General features: G+C 44.1%; 2 protein-coding genes across 10 annotated transcripts in view; one reads left to right on the top strand and one right to left on the bottom strand.

The window, feature by feature from the left end:
* Positions 1 to 416: 416 nt before the first annotated feature.
* Positions 417 to 18,451, bottom strand: LOC121291235 (zinc finger protein 271-like). Its single transcript, XM_041212312.1, has 3 exons — positions 18,260 to 18,451; positions 14,073 to 15,401; positions 417 to 2,505 (listed from the first exon to the last, which is right to left on the bottom strand). Exons 2-3 carry the CDS (start codon positions 14,937 to 14,939, stop codon positions 1,570 to 1,572), a joined length of 1,803 nt encoding a protein of 600 aa, XP_041068246.1. The 5' UTR covers positions 14,940 to 15,401; positions 18,260 to 18,451; the 3' UTR covers positions 417 to 1,569.
* A 391-nt stretch (positions 18,452 to 18,842) lies between these two features.
* The window catches only part of LOC121291529 (zinc finger protein 235-like), a 31,333-nt gene continuing 28,020 nt past the window's right edge, over positions 18,843 to 22,155 (top strand). For 2 of the 9 annotated variants that reach the window (XM_041212862.1, XM_041212866.1), the window contains exons 1-3: positions 18,843 to 18,945; positions 20,380 to 20,503; positions 21,993 to 22,126. The gene's annotated coding sequence lies outside the window, so the exon portion shown is untranslated. Of the gene's footprint in view, positions 18,946 to 20,180; positions 20,504 to 21,503; positions 21,539 to 21,992; positions 22,127 to 22,155 lie in introns of those variants that run through there. The other 7 variants (XM_041212859.1, XM_041212867.1, XM_041212863.1 and 4 more) reach the window with 6 other exon arrangements.

The raw sequence follows: 22,155 nt of genomic DNA on the forward strand, positions 1-22,155 counted from the left end.
GCAAGCTGGTGAAGTGACCAATGTTAAACTAGATTTCCTGGTGAAATGTGTATTCAACATTTTACCCAAACACTCAAATACTATCAAAAATGTGAACGGGTAAAAATTTACCATCTGAAAATCAGATAAAAAGCATTTTAAGCGGATGCCTTGCTTCCCATGTTAATACTGCAGTCAGTCTGAATCAAAAAAATAGTAACTGGGTTATTAATGGTGATTACAATGATATTTTCACAATTTAATTATCTTTGCCTCATGAACATTGTAAAAGTGAATTCCTGACACAGTCAGCACAGAGAACTGAGGGAGGAACAGACTGATACAAACACCAGAGGATTCTCACAATTCTCATAAACTGACCACAATTTGACGTTGAGTCCAGAGGAGAAACTCTGGGAATGAATAAATCAGGGGAGTAACCAGTAAGTAATTTATTTCTTTAACAAAAACAAAAAAACACTCTTCAATTGGAGAGTCTGGTAGTAAGAGGGGGATGAAATGATTGGTGAAGAGATTCTTTTTTTTTTGTTCAGAGCAGGGACAAGTTTTAATCTAATTTCAGATAAATGTAGATAATTGTCTAATAACTGGAGCCATGGCAGGACACCTCACACACTGGCAGCTACTTAATGTCTGACAGTTAGTGACATACAGGATAGCACCACCTCTCACAGCTGATCCGCCATTAATTCAGACTTTCATTGTAGAATTATTTCTGCATCATTCTTTCACAGTCTCTGTTATCAAGTGGAAAATACTTTGGACTCTTAAATCCGATGGAGTTTTCCCAAAGGTTTGAATTCTGCTCACAGTGGATCTGTGCAGTCTCGGGCTCAGTTTATTGTGAATCCTTTATTTATTCCGCTTCCTTTGGAAATGACGGAAACTAAAACTGTTCAGGATTCCCTCCTTGGCCTTTTATTAACTAGTTCATACACAGATTGAAGTAAATCTGTTGCTGTAATGGGAAACAAGGATATCCAAAGTTCCATCTGCAAAAGAAGATTCTTCATTCTTATTTGCAAGTGAATATTCAAGCTCACTTTTTAAAACAGTCTGTGCTGATTTCAGCTTTTGAACCCACTGGTCTCCATGTCTGTAACTTTCTCATCTTTAAACTCTATAAAGAAAGTCTCAGTTAAGTCCATAGTTAAACTGTCTCCTCCTTTAGCTGTAGGCACATCCTCATTTCTAAGTTTATTTTCCAGACTCAAAACATTTTAAATTCCCTTTTTCAGATAACAACTTCAAAATGACTTCTTTTAGTGCCAACAACTCATTCTTTCTTTCATCAAAATCCTTTTTGGCTGTTCCAAGAATGTGATTTACAATTTCTTATTTGATCTGATGAAGTGCATGTGTGCAAAGTGGTTCAGCTTCTTGCAGTTAGAGCACAGCTTTCCCCATGCTAAGCTCACAATTGAAGACTCACTCCTGTGCGGATCTTCTGATGGAACAGGAGATCCGAGGATCTCAAGAAGTACTTGCCACACACCTCACATGGGAAAGGTCTCTCCCGTGTGAATTTGTCGGTGTGTACAGAGGGATGATAAGTCTGAGAATGATTTATCACACCTTGTCCATGACTGGCTTCTCCCCAATGTGGATGCACTGATGTGCGCGAAGTGTCGATGAACGCGAGAATGACTTGTCGCACACCTCACACGTGAATGGTTTCTCTCCAGTGTGAATGCGTCGGTGGCTGCGGAGGTGCGATGATTCCGAGAATGACTTGTCACATACCTCACACTTGAATGGCTTCTCTCCAGTGTGACTGCGTCGATGTTTTACCAGCGTCGATGACTGTGTGAAGGACCAATCGCACACCTCACACCTATAGGGTTTCTCCCCTGTGTGAATCCTCTGGTGCCTCAGGAGATCAGAGGTTTGGGAAAAAGCCAGCTCACAAATTTCACACTTGAAGGGCTTCTCCCCTGTGTGAATCCTCTGGTGTCGAAGGAGGGTTGAAGACGTCGCAAAAGCTTTATCACAAACCTCACAATTGAAGTGTTTCTCTCCTGTGTGGATTGTCTGATGTAGCTGGAGGCTCCTGAAGTTTGTGAAGCCTTTGTCACAAACCTTACACTTGACCTCTTCTGCCCCAGTGTGAATACGTTGGTGTTCACAGAGGTTCATTAACCAGGAGTATGATTTGTCACAAACATCACACTTGAATGGTTTCTCCCCTGTGTGCATATGCTGGTGTGCAGAGAAGGCTGATGACTGCCTAAATGATTTATCGCACACCTCACATGTGAATGGTTTCTCCCCTGTGTGAATGCGTTGGTGCTCACGGAGGTTCGATGACCATGTGAAGGATTTGTCGCATACCTCACACGTGAATGGTTTCTCCCCTGTGTGGATGTGTCGATGTTGCACGAGTGTCGATAACTTTGGGAAGACTCGGTCACACACCTCACACTTGAACGGTTTCACTTCCATCTGTTGTCCTTGTGTTTCAGGCTGGACAACAGATAAGTCTGCGTTTTCTGAGATCTTACGAGCCTATGGAGCCTTCCTCACACATCTCACACTTGAACAGCTTCTCAACTCTAAGTATGTGTCAATGGTTTATGAAACTCAATGAATGATTGAAGCTTTCACCACACTTGGAGCCACTCACAATTATTCCCAGGTTCACCCTGACCGATCGCCCACAGCCGAACCTTCGGAAAGATTGGTTCTGGTGGAAGGTTCCACACCACTGACCAGTTTCAGATCTGATGAAAGCTTCCCTGACCCGATTGATTTCCAGATGATGGTTTCACTGCCCAACCTTCTCTGTGTTGAGCAATGCTGTGAAGGGACTGGATGTCTTCCCACAGTTGTGCAGTTATTCCTTGGGCAATGGTCAGGATCTATCTGCGGTATCTGTATTTTCTGGTGAAGTGTGGTGCAATCCTTCTGTAAAACAGAAAACGGAAACATGATTTCCACCAACTCCTTCTCCTCCTTTGCTGAAGGGGCTGACACCTCAATTAAAGACTGTCCCACAGTGAGTGTCAGTCTGCTATTCCCCTATGTGGGAGATCAGATGCAAGTTCTTTCTTTTTCCTCACTTGACTGTCACATACCTCCTGTTTCCAGCAGGGGCACTGGACAGTGACAATGTGGCTACTTTCTTTTCACTGCCCATACTTCCATCTTCCCGTGCACCGTGAGGGCAATGGAAAAGACAGTCAGGCGGAATGTAAAATGGGCTCTCCAAGTTCCTTATGAGCAAGAGTAGATAAGTGGTAAGAAGGCCAGTTTTACTTTTAGATTAGGTTTAATATGAAAACAGGGAGAAATGTTAGCTGTCAAACTGTATAAAACTTATGCACCTGTTTTCCATGTAGTTCTGAAAGCTGCATTATAAGAAGGATGTGATTGCACTCGAGAGTGCAGAGGAGATTTACCAGGATGTTGCCTGGGCTGGAGAGTTTTAGTTATGAGGAGAGATTGGATAGACTGGGGTTATTTTCCCTGGAGCAGAGGAGATTGAGGGGGGACATGATTGAGGGGGACATGATTGAGGTGTATAAAATTATGAGGCATAGATAGGGTAGACAGGAAGGAACTTTTCCCCTTGGTGGAGGGATCAATAACCAGGGGGCATAGATTTAAGGTAAGGGCAGGAGGTTTAGAGGAGATGTAAGGAAGAATTTTTCACCCAGGGGTTGGTGGGAATCTGGAACTCACTGCCTGAAAGGGTAGTAGAGGGAGAAACCCTCATAACATTGAAGAAGTATTTGGATGTGCACTTGCGATGCTACAGCATACAAGGCTATGCACCTAGTGCCGGAATATGGGATTAGAATAGTTAGGTACTTGTTTGACCAGCACAGACTCAATGGTCTGAAGGGCCTTTTTCAGTGCTGTAGACCTCTATGACTCTATGACACCTTCAATCATAACATAGAAACATAGAAAATAGCAACAGGAGTAGGCTGTTTGGCTCTTCGAGCCTGTTCCGCCATTCATCAAGATCAAGGCTGATCATCCAACTCAATAGCCTGTTCCCGCTTTCTCCCCCATATCCTTTGATCCCTTTTGCCCCAAGAGTGAAATCTAACTCCTTCTTGAAAACATACAATGTTTTGGCCTCAACTGCTTTCTGTGGTAGCGAACTCCACAGGCTCACCACTCTCTGGGTGAAGAAATTTCTCCTCATCTCAGTCCTAAATGGTCCTACCCCATATCCTCAGACTGTGACCCCTGGTTCTGGACTCCCCCATCATTGGGAACATCCTTCCTGCATCTACCCTGTCTAGTCCTTTTAGAATTTTATAGGCTTCTATGAGATCCCCCCTCATTCTTCTGAACTCCAGCGAATATAATCTTAACCAACTCAATCACTCCTCATATGTCAGTCCCGCCATCCCAGGAGTCAGTCTGGTAAACCTTTGCTGCACTCCCTCTATAGCAAGAACATCCTTTCTCAGATAAGGAGAGCAAAATTACACACAATATTCCAGGTGTAGTCTCACCAAGGCCCTGTATGATTACAGCAAGACATTCCTGCTCCTGTACTCGAATCCTCTTGCTATGAAGGCCAACAAACCATTTGCCTTCTTTATTGCCTGCTGCACCTGCATGCTTACCTTCAGCGACTGGTGTACGAGGACACCCAGGTCTCATTGCAAGTTTCCCTCTTTCAATTTATAGCCATTCAGATAATAACCTGCCTTCCTGTTTTTGCTACCAAACTGAATAACCTCACATTTATCCACATTATACTGCATCTGCCATGCATTCGGCCTCTCACTCAGCTTGTCCAAATCACCCTGAAGCATCCTCCTCACAGCTCACCCTCCCACCCAGCTTTGTGTCATCTGTAAATTTGGAGATATTACATTTAGTTCCCACATCTAAATCGTTAATATATATTGTGAATAGCTGGGGTCCCAGCACCGATCCCTGTGGTTCCCCAGTAGTCACTGCCTGCCATTTAGGAAAAGACCCGTTTATTCCTACTCTTTGTTTCCTGTCTGCCAACCAGTTTTCTATCCATCTCAATACACTGTCCCCAATCCCATGCACTTTAATTTTACACGCTAATCTCTTATGTGGGACTTTGTCGAAAGCCTTCCAAAAGTCCAAATAAACCACATCCACTGGCTCCCCCTCATCAACTCTACCAGTTACACCCTCGAAAAATTCCAGTAAATTTGTCAAGCATGATTTCTCTTTTGTAAATCCACGCTGACTCCGATTCTGCCACTTTTTTCCAAGTGCTCAGCTATTAAATCTTTTATGATGGACTCTAGAATTTTCCCCGCTACCAATGTCAGGACTGATTGGTCTATGATTCCCTTTTATTTTCTCCACCTCCCTTTTAGCTACCCTCCAACTTGTAGGAACTGTTCCAGAGTCTATAGAATCTTGGAAGATGACCACCAATGCATCCACTATTTCTAGAACCACTTCCTTAAGTACTCCGGGATGTAGATTATCAAGCCCTGTGGAATTATCGGCCTTCAATCCCATCAATTTCTCCAACACCATTTCCCGACTAATACTGATTTCTTTCAGTTCCTCCATCTCACTAAACCCTGTGTTCCCCAACATTTCTGGTATGTTATTTGTGTCCTCCTTTGTGGAGACAGAACCAAAGTATGTATTTAGTTGGTCAATCATTTCTTTGTTCCCCATTATAAAATTCCCCTGTTTCTGCTGACTGTACGGGACCTACATTTCTCTTCACCAATCTTTTTCCCTTCACATACCTATAGGAACTTTTACAGTCAGTTTGAATGTTCCCCGTAAGCTTACTATCATACACTCTTTTCCCCTTCTTAGTCAATCCCTTGGTCCTCCTTTACTGAATTCTAAACTGCTCCCAACCCTCAGGTCAGTTGTTTTTTTTAGCCAATTTGTATGTCTCCTCCTCGGATCTAACACTATCTCTAATTTCCCTTGTAAGCCATAGTTTGGCCACCTTTCCTGTTTTACTTTTACGCCAGACAGGAATAAACAATTGTTGCAGTTCACCCATGCGCTCTTTGAATGTTTGCCATTGCCTATCCACCATCATCCCTTTAAATAACGTTTCCCAATCCATCATAACCAACTCGCACCTCATACCATCATAGTTTCCTTTATTAAGATTCAGGACCCTAGTCTCAGAATCAACTACGTCACTCTCCATCTTGATGAAGAATTCTATCATATTATGGTCGCTTATCCCCAAGGAGCCTCACACAACTAGATTGCCAATTATTCTGTTCTCATTACACAATACCCAGTCTAGGATGGCCTGTTCTCCAGTTGGTTCCTCAACGTATTGGTCCAGGAAACCATCCCATATACACTTCAGGAATTCCTCCTCTACCGTATTGTTCCTAATTTGATTTGCCCAATCAATATGCATATTAAAGTCATCCATTATTACAGATGTTCCTTTATTGCATGCGTCTCTAATTTCCTGTTTAATGCCATTCCCAACATCACCACTACAGTTTGGGGGTCCATATACAACCCCCACTAACATTTTTTGCCCCTTAGTGTTTCTCAGCTCTACCCATACAGATTCCATATCATCGGAGCTAATATCTTTTCTCACTATTGTGTTAATTTCCTCTTTAACCAGCATGCAACTCCACTGCCTTTTCCTTTTTGCCTGTCCTTCCTAAATACTGAATACCCTTGGATGTTCAATTCCCATCCCCGGTCACCCTGCAACCATGTCTCCATATTCCCGAACTGTATCATACCTGTTTACACCTATTTGCATGGTTAATTCATCCACTTTATTGCGAATGCTGCTCAAATTAAGGCACAAAGCATTAAGGCTTGTCTTTTTAACATTACTTGGCCCGTTCCCACTATTTTTCACTGAGGGCCTGTTTGATGCTTGCCCTTGATTTATCTGCCCATCACTTTTCTTATTCCCCTTTCTGTCTTTTGTTCCCCCTCCTCTGACTCCTTGCTTGGTTCCCATCCCCCTGCCATTTTAGTTTAAACTCTCCCAATCACTCTAGCAAATATTCCTCCTAGGACATCAGTCCCGGTCCTGCCCAGGTGTAACCCGTTCAGTTTGTACTGGTCCCAGCTCCCCCAGAACCGGTCCCAATGTTCCAGGGATCTGAAACTCTCCCCCTCACATCATCTTTTCAGCCACGTATTCATCCGATATATCTTGCTTTTTCAACTGACTAGCACTTAGAACTGGTAGTAATCCTGAGATCACTACCTTTGAGGTCCTACTTTTCAACTTACTTCCTAACTCCCTATATTCTGCTTTTAGGACCTTATCCCTTTTTCTACCTATGTCGTTTGTACAAATGTGTACCACGGCCACTGGCTGTTCACCTTCCCCCTTCAGAATGTCCTTTGCCGCTCTGAGACATCCTTGAGCCAAACGCCAGAGAGGCAACATCCATTCCTGGAGTTTCATTTGCATCACAGAAACACTTATCTATTCCCCTTACAGTTGAATCCCCTATAAATATTGCATTCCCACACTTTTTACTCCTCCCCTGTGCAACGAATTGGGCTGTTGCTGCTTTCCCCTGAGAGGCCATTTCCCCCCCAACAGTATCCAAAGTAGTATATCTGTTTTGCAGGGGAATAGCCACAGGAGATTCCTGCACTGCCTGCCTAGTCCTCTTGCTCTGCTTGGTGGTTACCCATTCCCTTCCTGCCTGTGGACTCTTAGCCAGGTGTGACTACCTCTCTATTTGTGCTATACATGATACTCTCTACCTTATGGATACTCCACAGGGTCCCCAACTGCTGCTCCAGCTCTGAAACCCAGACTTCCAGGAGCTGCGGCTGAAAACACTTCCCACACACAAGCTGGCCCTGGGCACTGGAAATGTTTCCAGCTTCCCACATAGAGCAGGAGGAGCACACCACGGCTTTTAGCTCTCCTGCCATGATTTACCCCTTTAAGTTAAATTAAACCTCTTGGAAGATACTTAATATCCAATAATATCAATTACTCCAGGGCCCTTCTTCCCTGCTCCTCATTGTTACAAAATATAGCCCTTACAAACAATGAACCACAAAATAAGACCTTAAAAACTATAAGTGATTAAAGTAATAAATACTTAACCAACTGTAATCACAGTACTCAAAGGATCACCTCATTCCCTCCTCACCAAACTCCCAAAGCAGCACTCCAGTGCAGACTGTGATGCTGACAGCAAAACACTCTTCCGAGACTGCTTCACAGTGATGCTGACTGCAGGACACTCTTCCCAGACTGCTTCACAGCAATGCTGACTGCAGAACACTCTTCCCAGATGTTAGCTTTGTTTCTCTCGCTCCACAGATGCTGCCTGACCTGCTGAATATTCCAGTATTTCCTCTTCTAAATTTCAGATTTCCAGCATTCACAGTGCTTTGGTTTTGTATTTTTGCAGGTGTTGCTCACAGAACCTAATCTAGAAATAGAGACGGACCCATTAAATGCTGGTTTGCACCAAGTGCTGTTGGATGTGGAAGTTGATCCTTTTCCTTGGGTATAAGTTTGCATCATTTGAACTGAAGTGGCAATGGAGGTGGAGCTGCTGGGTTTAACCCTGGGTACTTTTGAGTACAGTTAGGCCCAACGTCTGATGTGTGATGGTCTAGGGAGGTAGTCTCAAGTAGAAATTAGGTTGCTTAACAGACATGATCCCAAAAATGTAATAGCGTTCATTTTGGGAACAAGTATTTCTGTAGAAACATTTAATCCATTTTACACATGCTGCTTCTTATAATTTATTGTGGTGATGTAGGCATTGCTAACAAGACCAAGATATACTACCAATTCCTAATTAGCAATTGAGAAGTTGGTGGTTAGCCACCTTCTTGAACCACTGCAGTCCGGATGGCGATGGGAATCTCAGAATGCTTTTGGGTAAGGGTTTAAAGGATTTGAACCCAGTGATGATGTAGGAACAATGATCTATGTCCAAGTCAGGACAGTGTGTGACTTGGAGGGGAACTTGGCGGTGACGGTTTTCCTGTGCGTCTGCTGTCCTCCTTCTTCTGGCTGGTGGATTTCAAAGGTTGGGAGCTTCTGTTAAAGTTCTGCTCAAGCTGCAGATGCACAAAGTCTCTCTCATTCATCCCCACCCTCTCCCACCTCTTTCTACTTTCTCTCCCTCCTCTATAAATCAACAAAGCTAGAAGATTGGCACAAGTAATTAGGAAGGCAAATGGAATGTCAGGTCTTTGTTGCAAGAGGGATGGAGTATAAAAGTGGGTAAGCTCTGCTACAATTGTACAGGGCATTGGTGAAACAGCACCTACAATACTGGGTACAGCTCTGGTCTCCTTACTTCAAGAGGAATATACATTGGAGGTAGTTCAGAGAAGGTTCACTAGGCTGATTCGTGTGATGATGGGTTGTCTTATAAGGAAAGGTTGAGCAAGTTAGGCCTATACTCCAAGCTTCAAAATGACCTTACTAAAACATTTAATATTCTGAGGGGGCTGAGAAGTTGTTTCCCTTACCTGGGGCTCTGGAACACAGTCTCAGTATAAGGAGTCAATCGTTTAGGACTGAGACACGGTGAAATTTCTTCACTCAGAGGCTTGTGAATCTTTGGAATTCTCCACCCCAGAGGGTTGTGGATGCTCCATTGTTGAGCAGATTCAAGGCTGAGAGAGAGAGACAGAATTCTGATGTCTCAGGGAGTCAAGGGATATGGGGAGTGGGTAGAAAGTAGAGTTGAGGCAGAAGATCAGGCATGATCATATTGAACGCTGGAGCAGACTCGAGGGGCCATGGGGTCTATTCCTGTTCATATTTCTTGTTGTTCTGGGGTCTTGTACGTGACCGGGTGGCCCTGGAGAGGCAGCATGCGGTGTTCACCTGTACACTTGATACCTTCGTCGAGTGGTGGGCACGTCAGTGTTCAGAGTCTCTCAAAGACACTGGGAACAACATTCTTGGGTTCGTCAGGAAGGTTCCATTTGCTTTTGGTGGAATTTTCTTGCTGATTTTGGTTTTGTTTGATTGGTCCGGGTGTGTTGAGAAACAAGAGAGGAAAGAATGTTTAATAGAATCTAAAATTGTCTGTCCTGAATTTCTATCCTGTACCTACAATGATATCTTTTGTAAACTCCTTTTACAGAGTATTAGAAGGGAAGTATCTGCAGAAAGGAAACTCAAACCAAATCTCACATCGATACCTGACAGAGTCTGTCGATGCATCAGGACCAGAATTTCATTTCCTTTGAATGTGGAGGGAGAAAGGTTTGTCTGTTGGAAAAGATCTCACCCATCAGTGTGACTAGGAAAGCACCGAGACACACACACACCCGAGTGAGAGTGTTCCAGTGCACTGACTGGATAGAACTTTAACCAGTTACACTGCCTGAAAAAAGCATCATCATACCATTCACAACAGGGTGAAACTATACATGTGTTGTGTGTATGGTCGAGGCTTCAACTGATTGATCAAGCTGGAGTGAAACAAGGACACTCACACCATGGAGGAATTATAGAAACGTCAGGATTGTGGGAAGGGATTCTGTTACCTGTCTGAACTGGAAATTCATTGGCACAGTCACACTGGGAAGAGACCGTTCACCTGCTCAGAGTGTGGGAAGGGATTCACTCAGTTATTGCACCTGATGACTTACCAGCAAGTTCACACTGGGGAGAAGCTGTTCACTCGCTCCATGTGTGAAAAGGAATTGGTTGCTTCATCTAAACTTGTGAGACACCAGCATGTTCACACTGGGGAGAGGCCGATCACCTGCTGTGTGTGTGTGTGTGTGTGTGTGTGTGTGTGTGGGAAGGGATTCACTCAATCATCTCACCTGCTGACACACCAGCAAGTTCACAAGTGACTGCAAGGGTTGGATTCTGCTGTTAATCACACTGAAGACTGAATCAAGTTCATTGTGACATTTGGCATTTGTTTCTGCTCAATTGAAAATGAGATGCTGTTTCCTGAACCTATGTTAAACTTCACTGGAAAATAAAGGAGATTGCTGACCAAGAGGTGAGAGTGAGAGCCACGTCACCAGTCATTTTAATTTTCCACTTTGGCCCTTTGGGTTAGTTGTTAAATATTCCTGTTAAGTGAATGGATGATCTTGGGAGTGGATTCTGTGGTAAGAAACTGTCACTCCAATACTTACTGTCCTAAAAAAATGTACTTTGACATTTCCTGCCCAGTAATTGATTTTAATCCTGTCCGACTTTCCTGAGCTTCAATTCCATCTGAACTGGATTTGTTAAACCACATGAAAAGGCTCACTTTCTGCTTCATGCAACTCCCAGAATACAAATAAAATCTGGTCAAATTAAAAGGAAGCTGTGGGGCTCCCAGATCTGTCAAATTGCCTGTTCTTTCAGACAAAGTGACAACTGAACAGATTTCCCAGCATGGGGTCACTTGAATTGGGAGAAATTCAAAGTCGGCTAACATGGTCAAATTTTAATTGAAAACTTGTCTTTATTTTCTCCACATGTGTTGTGTTCACAAACCCCCTGCATCCTGTCCTCTGGTTCTCAAACCCACTCCCGAGATAGGTCAATCCCACCTTCTGCAACACAATAGTTTAAAGAACAGAACCAGCTACTTGGACAATAAGTGATAACAAATAAGGGCTCATCCAGGATTCAAACCCAGGACCTCACACATATTCATTCACAGAATGTCCAAAAGCGAGAATCATGCCCCTGGATCAATGAGCCACTGGTCCAACAGCTTTTCAACCAATATATTCTTTCATTGTCACCCAAAGCCAATGAGCCATCCTTTCAGACTGTGATAATAAAAACAGAAAATACTGGAAATATTCAGCAGGTCAAGCAGCATCTGTGGAGAAAGAAACATAGTTCATGTTTCGATGATCTTTCACCAGGACTGGGAAAAGTTGGAAATGTGATCAGTTTGAAGCAAGTGAAAGCGGGAGTGTGGTAAAATAACAAAAGATAAAGACTGTGATAGGGTGGAAGTCAAGAGAGATTAAATCACAAAATAGTTTGTGCTGCATGGTTACAGGGAGTGGTAAACATGGAATCACAGTATGGTTACAGCACAGAATGAGGCCGATCAGCCCATCGTGTCTGTGCCAACTCTCTGTAAGAGCAATGGAACAAGTAAAAAAGTCCTGTGTTTGGAGGAGGTGTGAATGGCAGATTGATGAACAACTGCAGTCGGAATAAGTATGAAACGAGATTAAAATCCAAATCTGAAAAGGAAAGGAAAACAAAATGGGGGCAGCATTTATGATGTGAAATTGTTGAGATCAGTGTTGAGTCCAGAAGGTTTTAAAGACAGAAATTGAAAGATGAAGTTAAAATTAAGATCAACGGAGGGGTCCTAGAAAACATGGATCATTTTCTGTACCTTGGCAGCCTCCTCTCGACAAAGGCAGGCAGAGATGAAGAAATTCATCATCCCCTCCAATGTGATAACTCAGCCTTTGGTCAGCTGAGCAGCCAGTCTTCATTCACATTTTAAGTGGTATCATCGTTGCAGGGACACCAGTTCAGTTTTTTTTGATTGAGTGGGTATGGACTGCGTTATATGTTCGTGTGCAGCAGTAGTTACTTTCGTGTGTGAGCAAGCTGGTGAAGTGACCAATGTTAAACTAGATTTCCTGGTGAAATGTGTATTCAACATTTTACCCAAACACTCAAATACTATCAAAAATGTGAACGGGTAAAAATTTACCATCTGAAAATCAGATAAAAAGCATTTTAAGCGGATGCCTTGCTTCCCATGTTAATACTGCAGTCAGTCTGAATCAAAAAAATAGTAACTGGGTTATTAATGGTGATTACAATGATATTTTCACAATTTAATTATCTTTGCCTCATGAACATTGTAAAAGTGAATTCCTGACACAGTCAGCACAGAGAACTGAGGGAGGAACAGACTGATACAAACACCAGAGGATTCTCACAATTCTCATAAACTGACCACAATTTGACGTTGAGTCCAGAGGAGAAACTCTGGGAATGAATAAATCAGGGGAGTAACCAGTAAGTAATTTATTTCTTTAACAAAAACAAAAAAACACTCTTCAATTGGAGAGTCTGGTAGTAAGAGGGGGATGAAATGATTGGTGAAGAGATTCTTTTTTTTTTGTTCAGAGCAGGGACAAGTTTTAATCTAATTTCAGATAAATGTAGATAATTGTCTAATAACTGGAGCCATGGCAGGACACCTCACACACTGGCAGCTACTTAATGTCTGACAGTTAGTGACATACAGGATAGCACCACCTCTCACAGCTGATCCGCCATTAATTCAGACTTTCATTGTAGAATTATTTCTGCATCATTCTTTCACAGTCTCTGTTATCAAGTGGAAAATACTTTGGACTCTTAAATCCGATGGAGTTTTCCCAAAGGTTTGAATTCTGCTCACAGTGGATCTGTGCAGTCTCGGGCTCAGTTTATTGTGAATCCTTTATTTATTCCGCTTCCTTTGGAAATGACGGAAACTAAAACTGTTCAGGATTCCCTCCTTGGCCTTTTATTAACTAGTTCATACACAGATTGAAGTAAATCTGTTGCTGTAATGGGAAACAAGGATATCCAAAGTTCCATCTGCAAAAGAAGATTCTTCATTCTTATTTGCAAGTGAATATTCAAGCTCACTTTTTAAAACAGTCTGTGCTGATTTCAGCTTTTGAACCCACTGGTCTCCATGTCTGTAACTTTCTCATCTTTAAACTCTATAAAGAAAGTCTCAGTTAAGTCCATAGTTAAACTGTCTCCTCCTTTAGCTGTAGGCACATCCTCATTTCTAAGTTTATTTTCCAGACTCAAAACATTTTAAATTCCCTTTTTCAGATAACAACTTCAAAATGACTTCTTTTAGTGCCAACAACTCATTCTTTCTTTCATCAAAATCCTTTTTGGCTGTTCCAAGAATGTGATTTACAATTTCTTATTTGATCTGATGAAGTGCATGTGTGCAAAGTGGTTCAGCTTCTTGCAGTTAGAGCACAGCTTTCCCCATGCTAAGCTCACAATTGAAGACTCACTCCTGTGCGGATCTTCTGATGGAACAGGAGATCCGAGGATCTCAAGAAGTACTTGCCACACACCTCACATGGGAAAGGTCTCTCCCGTGTGAATTTGTCGGTGTGTACAGAGGGATGATAAGTCTGAGAATGATTTATCACACCTTGTCCATGACTGGCTTCTCCCCAATGTGGATGCACTGATGTGCGCGAAGTGTCGATGAACGCGAGAATGACTTGTCGCACACCTCACACGTGAATGGTTTCTCTCCAGTGTGAATGCGTCGGTGGCTGCGGAGGTGCGATGATTCCGAGAATGACTTGTCACATACCTCACACTTGAATGGCTTCTCTCCAGTGTGACTGCGTCGATGTTTTACCAGCGTCGATGACTGTGTGAAGGACCAATCGCACACCTCACACCTATAGGGTTTCTCCCCTGTGTGAATCCTCTGGTGCCTCAGGAGATCAGAGGTTTGGGAAAAAGCCAGCTCACAAATTTCACACTTGAAGGGCTTCTCCCCTGTGTGAATCCTCTGGTGTCGAAGGAGGGTTGAAGACGTCGCAAAAGCTTTATCACAAACCTCACAATTGAAGTGTTTCTCTCCTGTGTGGATTGTCTGATGTAGCTGGAGGCTCCTGAAGTTTGTGAAGCCTTTGTCACAAACCTTACACTTGACCTCTTCTGCCCCAGTGTGAATACGTTGGTGTTCACAGAGGTTCATTAACCAGGAGTATGATTTGTCACAAACATCACACTTGAATGGTTTCTCCCCTGTGTGCATATGCTGGTGTGCAGAGAAGGCTGATGACTGCCTAAATGATTTATCGCACACCTCACATGTGAATGGTTTCTCCCCTGTGTGAATGCGTTGGTGCTCACGGAGGTTCGATGACCATGTGAAGGATTTGTCGCATACCTCACACGTGAATGGTTTCTCCCCTGTGTGGATGTGTCGATGTTGCACGAGTGTCGATAACTTTGGGAAGACTCGGTCACACACCTCACACTTGAACGGTTTCACTTCCATCTGTTGTCCTTGTGTTTCAGGCTGGACAACAGATAAGTCTGCGTTTTCTGAGATCTTACGAGCCTATGGAGCCTTCCTCACACATCTCACACTTGAACAGCTTCTCAACTCTAAGTATGTGTCAATGGTTTATGAAACTCAATGAATGATTGAAGCTTTCACCACACTTGGAGCCACTCACAATTATTCCCAGGTTCACCCTGACCGATCGCCCACAGCCGAACCTTCGGAAAGATTGGTTCTGGTGGAAGGTTCCACACCACTGACCAGTTTCAGATCTGATGAAAGCTTCCCTGACCCGATTGATTTCCAGATGATGGTTTCACTGCCCAACCTTCTCTGTGTTGAGCAATGCTGTGAAGGGACTGGATGTCTTCCCACAGTTGTGCAGTTATTCCTTGGGCAATGGTCAGGATCTATCTGCGGTATCTGTATTTTCTGGTGAAGTGTGGTGCAATCCTTCTGTAAAACAGAAAACGGAAACATGATTTCCACCAACTCCTTCTCCTCCTTTGCTGAAGGGGCTGACACCTCAATTAAAGACTGTCCCACAGTGAGTGTCAGTCTGCTATTCCCCTATGTGGGAGATCAGATGCAAGTTCTTTCTTTTTCCTCACTTGACTGTCACATACCTCCTGTTTCCAGCAGGGGCACTGGACAGTGACAATGTGGCTACTTTCTTTTCACTGCCCATACTTCCATCTTCCCGTGCACCGTGAGGGCAATGGAAAAGACAGTCAGGCGGAATGTAAAATGGGCTCTCAATTCACTATGAGCTCGAGTTGTAATGGTGAAGACCAGTTTTACCCTTTAATTATGTTTAATATAAAAAACACTCGAGAAATGTTAATTCAATTTTTTTTAAACTTCTGCACCTGTTTTCCAACGTTATTTGAAGAAAACACACTAGACAGGAAGTGCTAGAAGCTAAGGAGAATATTGCTTCAGTGTAGCTGATTGAAGGGTTCGGGTTTATCCTGGGAAATTAGATACACTGCACTCACTCAGACTGCACATCCCAAATTCAGCTATCAGCCACAGCACTGGGCAAAACAATCAAATCCAAGCCCAGGCTTTTGGAAAAGGCCGAGGCCTTCAGGTAAATTCTTTAAAGAAGGCATTAAAAGACATTTCAATAAACGTGTCTCCGGGTATAGCAGCTAAGTTGCTATGGAGATTACAGGGATAGGGAGAGACAAGGCCATGGAGTGATTTGAAAACAAGTATGGGAATTTAAAAATCGAGGTGTTGCTTGACCAGGAGCCAATGTCGATCAGCGAGCACAGGGGTGAATTGGTGAATGGGTCTTGGTGCCAGTTCGGACATGCGCAGCAGAGTTTTGAAGGAGCTCAAGTTTACAGTGCAAGATGTGAGAGCAGCCAGAAGAGTATTGGAACAGTGAGTTTAGAGCCTTGTTATGGCAGGCGGAAAGTAAATGCCAAGCTGCCCAAATCCCAGAGGGAAACTTGAAGCAGCTGCCACAACTTTTGCAATTTGTGCTTATTTCGAGATGCAGGCTTTGAATTCAGTAAAAAATAAGGCTACCAATTCTTATAGGTTTCTTAAAAAACTAAATTAAACCTTTATTAAATTTAAAAAAAAGATTTTAAGCACAAACATAGGTTTACAAATTACGACTATGATAACTTCCAGCTCTGCTGATTAATCTAACTCCCAGTTACACCACTGTTAAGGCAACACTAAGACACATAGATTTTAAAAGACCCAGGCAAAGTAACAGGATACCATGGGCAGTTGAATTCAGAGTGAGTTTTTTCTCAGCTTCAGTTCCTTGTAGACAGCAGCTTGAGGCTTAGATATTGGAGGCTTTACACACTTATTATATCTTAGAATGCCTTCCCTTGCACACAGCCTTCTCTCCTTTATACAAATTTGAATGCAAATTCCCCTTGTTTCACTATATCTTTGGACTTTAACTCTTATCTCTAATAATGAAAATCTATCATAATACCAATTCTACCAGTAATCTTTGGGAAAAATAAACACACTTTCTTAACCTCAGAGATAAAAACAAAAAAACTGCGGATGCTGGAAATCCAAAACAAAAACAGAATTACCTGGAAAAACTCAGCAGGTCTGGCAGCATCAGCAGAGAAGAAAATAGTTGACGTTTTGAGTCCTCATGACCCTTCAACAGAACAGTTCTGTTAACATTTCAAACCTATCTTATCTTCTGATACATCAAAGCCTTCAGACCAGCTGCCGCTAATTCAATTAAGTCTCTCTCACACACACAAACAAACAGACTCCAATATTCTACTCCACAATAAATTCCAATAACATTATGAAAATTATTATATCTTCCTGAGAAGCCTACAAAGGTGTGGATGAGAGTTTCAGTAGCAGATGAGTGAGGCAGGGCGTCACTGGTCTCTCCTGTGAGTGGAGCTTGCACCTCTTCCTAAGCACAACGTCCCTATTCCTGACCAACACAGAGCCAGGGATGGTAATGAGAACCCTTCATAGAATCATTGAATAGTTCGGCACAAAAGGACTGTGGCAGGGCTGCAATGTCAGAGCTCCCATCTTTTAGATGAGATCTCAAACGAGGCCCCTTCTGCTCTCTAAAGATGGGTGTAAAAGATCCCATGGCACTATTTGAAGAACAACAGGGGAGTCTGACCAATATTAATCCCTCAATCAACGCCACTAAAAATAGATTATCACATTGCTGTTTATGGGAGCTTGCTGTGCGCACTTTGGCTGCCACATTTCCTATATTACAACAGTGACCACACTTCAAAAGTACTTCATTGGCTATAAAGAGCTTTGCGACATCTGGTGGTCATGAAAGGCTCTATATAAATGCAAGTATTTCTTTTTTTCTGTTGAGAGGTTACAGTGAGAGGGGGTGGGAGGACTAGGAGGGATTTGAAAAGACAGGAAACATCCAGATCCCAAAACACACAGAACTGACCATTCACAGTCCACAGGATAATAACCAGCTCCCAACACACACACACAACTCAACAATAGGAAATCAATAAGAATTCTCAGACACTCTGCACCTCCCAGATAATTACACCTCACCTTCTCATATTCAGTAATGACCCATCAACAAAACTCAGCCTGTAAATCAGAAGGGAAATGCTTCCAATAAACACACTCAATATCCAACACACAGCTCCAGTCAAACAGTTCAGCACAAAGCACCCAGTAAACAGCTCTCTCAGCTGGATCTTCTCACACAGCATAAGGGGCATTTCCACACCTGATTCCCCACAGGATAGTCAGACTGCCTGAACATTAGTGTGGATATTATGTGATGTAATTATTATAAATTCTGTTCCTTCACTCACCATCTCCTCACTTGGTTTTCAGTCCGAGCAGGAAGAGGAGAGAAAATGGGCACCTATGTTTCACCGTTGGACAGAAGGTAGATAAAACCCGGACTGGATTTACTTGTCGGTTTACCTTTCATGAGCCTCTCGGACTGGGGAAAAGTGAACTTAAGCGGGACAGAAGTTTATCACCAGAATGGGCAGAGTGGGTGGGCTCTTCGATTGACGTCTCTCACAACCAATCAGGGACAGGATCATTGTGAAATCCTCGCCATAATTGACATGTCAATCACTCTGTTCAGCCAATCACAGAGAAGGGCTCGGCTCTTTCCTTACATAATCATCCGGTTGAAACTACGTTACCCATACTGCATGTGGCCCCGCGCCTGCGCACTGAGAAGGGGCAAGATGAAACCCGGGATGGGCCCGACACAGCTTGCGATGTCTGATGGGAGTTGTAGTTCTGACGCGCGCAGCGGTGGTTGACGCCCAGCGTTCGGGAGTTCGAATCTGAGAAAGCGCGAGGCCGAGCCGCTGTCACGTGGGCAGGGCTGAAATTGGAGGTGCGCACCTGTAAATCCCAGCCCCGGGCGGCGGGAACCAGGATCGCAGCTGTTTAATCTCCTCTATCCCCCCTCTCTTCACCCCCTCCCATCAACTTGGTTAAATGGATAACATGGGACTACATTGGTTTCCTGTGACTGGTGAGAGACTGTTTTCACCAGACTGTGGAGTAAAAATATAAAAGTTTGACTCTCCCAGTTCTGAATCCATCTCCCTTACTGGTGCTGAAGGGCCTGTCACAAATTCTGCAAGGGCAGAACTACAGATTTATCAATCATTGGGCATTACTTCTGGTAGGGTGGCAATTGAGTCAGATTGCCACTCTGCTGCAAGTTCTTACCCCAAAATCCAGGTGATACTATCTTGCCCGACCTGCTCACTTTCGGGCTTTGGCTGTGGTGTTGGGTCAGGGTGCAGGTCCTTTGCCTTGAGACGGGGGTGGCTGAGTGTCAGGGTTAGGTTGCAGGTCAGGCCTGGGCAGGGGGAAGGAGTGGCTCAGGCCTTGTGGGAGTCGGGGTGACAGTTGGCCCTGGCGGCTGTTGGGGGAAAGGTCAACCGTTGGGCCTGGCCGGGGGAAGAGTTCCTGTGAGGTGGGTGTGGGGCAGTGGAATAAGTCCCTGTGGGAGGCGCAGGTCAGGGGGAAGAATCCCCATGGGAGGGGTGGGAGGAAGAGTCACCTGGGGGGAGAGTCGCCTGCGGAGGAGGAGGGGAGAGTCGCCTGCGGTGGAGGAGGGGAGAGTCATCGGAGGGGAGGAGGGGAGAGTCGCCTTCGGGGGAGGAGGGGAGAGTCGCCTGCGGGGGAGGAGGGGAGAGTCGCCCGGAGGGGAGAGTCGCCTGTGGGGGAGGAAGGGAGAGTCGCCTGGAGGGGAGAGTCGCCTGTGGGGGAGGAAGGGAGAGTCGCCTGGAGGGGGGGGAAGAGTCACCTGCCGGGGAGGAGGGGAGAGTCGCCTGGAGGGGAGGAGTGGGGTGGAAGAGTTGCCCAGGGGCTGGAAGTAGTCTGATGGATGTGGGGCGGGGGGGAGCATCCCTTGGGTGATCGGGGGTGTTGGGAGAGTCAGCAATGGGAGAATGGGAATCAGTCTATGTCTGTAGAGTAGTTACCTAGAAGTTTGAAGTGGTTTTAATTCTTCCAATATTTTCTTTTGGGTAATTGCCTGCTCTGGGAACCATTTGAAAATGTGATTTAAATTGCATACGCATAGCTCTGACTGGGTTACGTTCTAATCATTCTCTTGGTGAAGAAGTTTCTCCTGAATTCCTCATTGGATTTATTATTGATCATCTTTTTTCTGGCCCCTGGTTTTGGACTCCCCACACAAGTGGGAACATGTGCTATAATTTCTATTTGTCACCCCTCAGCCTTCTCTTTTCAAGGGAAATGAGTGTCAGCCTGTTCAGTCTTTCTTAATAGTTACAATCTCTCAATTCTCAATGTCATTCCTATAAATGTTTTTGCACCTTCTCCAGTTCCTTTATGTCCTTTATCAATCAGGAGATCAGAGCTGTGGACACCTCTGCACATGTGGTTTAGCCAAGGTTCTATACAAGTTCAACATAACTTCTTTGCTTTTCAGTTCTATTCCTTGAAAAATGGACCCCAATCACAAATAGATGATTCCGACTGGGTTAGAATGTGGAACTTGCCACCACAGGGAATGGTTGAGGCAAATTGTTTCAACGAATTTGATGCGAAGCCAGGTAAGAAATGAAGGAGAAAGGAGTACAAGGATCTGCTGATAGGGTGAGTTAAAATACGTAGGGAGAAAGCTCACGTGGACAATAAGCACCGGTAGAAAGCAGTCAGGCCGAATGGTCTGTTTCTGTGTTTTAAAAAGTAGAATCAAAACTAAAAATGCTGTAAATATTCAGCAGGTCAGGCAGCGTGTGTGCAGAGAAATAGAGTTAACATTTCAGCTCGAGATGACCTTTCATCAGAGACTAGTTTGGATCTTGAGTGGCTGTTCCTTTTATCACTCCAGTAGCGATCCACCCCAAGGCCCCTCCACGAGTCCTATGGTCTGCAAGTCCCTTATTTTCCTAGTATTGGTAATCCTGGAGTCAATCTCCAAGTTACAGTAACTCCCAAAGCACAGGTTACACCCTGAGCATAGAGTCACTCTCCAAGCACAGAGTCAATTCTAAACCAGAGAGGCACTCCTTGATTCCCAGAATCACTCTCCAAGCACTGGCTCAATCTGCTCTCCCAACGTCTATTCTCTGTCCCTCGTTCCCAAGCCCCTTCTCTTGTATCCCTCTGTCCTGTGCCTCTCTCTCTCCTGTCTCCCTCGCTCCTGTGTATGTGCTGATCCCACCACTGTGCATCATCACTACCTTGGCTGTTGTGGGTCTTCCCCTTCTGATCTGCTGTCAAACACATCCGAGGCTACACATCCCACACTGATGTTGTCAGTTTGAAAGCCTCTGAGGATGAAGAATGCTATTCCCACACGAGAAATCTCTGTCAAATGTCTGCCAGGGGAACTGAGACAGCAGCTGCAATAAGTGAGGTTTTATTCAAATGAGACAAGTTTAAATCCCCACCTGATCTGCTGCTCAAAGTCACCTCCGTTTCACCGGTCAGTTTTCCAAGCTTCAGGAAACTCATGTTGTTCCAGAAATATTTGGATTGGCTGTGAGAGACGTCAATCAGAGAGCCCACCCTCTCTGCCCATTCTCTCCTCTTCCTCTTCCTGCTTCACTTCCTGTAGAGACTGAAAATCAAGTGAGGAGATGGTGAGTGAAAGAACAGAATTTATAATAATTACATCCCATAATATCCACACTAATGTTCAGGCAGTCTGACTATCCTGTGGGGAATCAGGTGTGGAAATGCCCCTTATGCTGTGTGAGAAGATCCAGCTGAGAGCCCTGTTTACTTGGTGCTTTATGCTGAACTGTTTGACTGGAGCTGTGTGTTGGATATTGAGTGTGTTTATTGGAAGCATTTCCCTTCTGATTTTCAGGCTGAGTTTTGTTGATGGGTCATTACTGAATATGAGAAGGTGAGGTGTAATTATCTGGGAGGTGCAGAGTGTCTGATATTCTTACTGATTTCCTATTGTTGAGTTGTGTGTGTGTGTGTGTGTGTGTGTGTTGGGAGCTGGTTATTATCCTGTGGACTGTGAATGGTCAGTTCTGTCTGTGTGTTGTGATCTGGATGTTTTCTGTCTTTTCAAATCCCTTCAAGACCTTCCACCGCCCTATCTCTGAATTATGGAGATGGTACAAAAGAAATTTGCTAGAATGGTTCCAGGATTGAGGGATTACAGTTACGTGGATAGACTGGAGAAGCTGGGATTGTTTCCCTTAGAGCAGAAAAAGGTAAGAGGGGATTTGTTAGAGATTTTTAA

The sequence above is a fragment of the Carcharodon carcharias genome, chromosome 19 (assembly GCF_017639515.1).
Source record: "Carcharodon carcharias isolate sCarCar2 chromosome 19, sCarCar2.pri, whole genome shotgun sequence".
Taxonomy (NCBI): Eukaryota; Metazoa; Chordata; class Chondrichthyes; order Lamniformes; family Lamnidae; genus Carcharodon; species Carcharodon carcharias.

Bases quoted from the DNA above. Each gene is read 5' to 3' on its own strand.
- LOC121291235 (XM_041212312.1), bottom strand. From the start codon at position 14,939: ATGGAAGTGAAACCGTTCAAGTGTGAGGTGTGTGACCGAGTCTTCCCA. The intron at 2,506-14,072 runs GTGTGATAAATC...AAGGCTCCATAG, and splicing joins AGAAGCCAGTCATGGACAAG to GCTCGTAAGATCTCAGAAAA.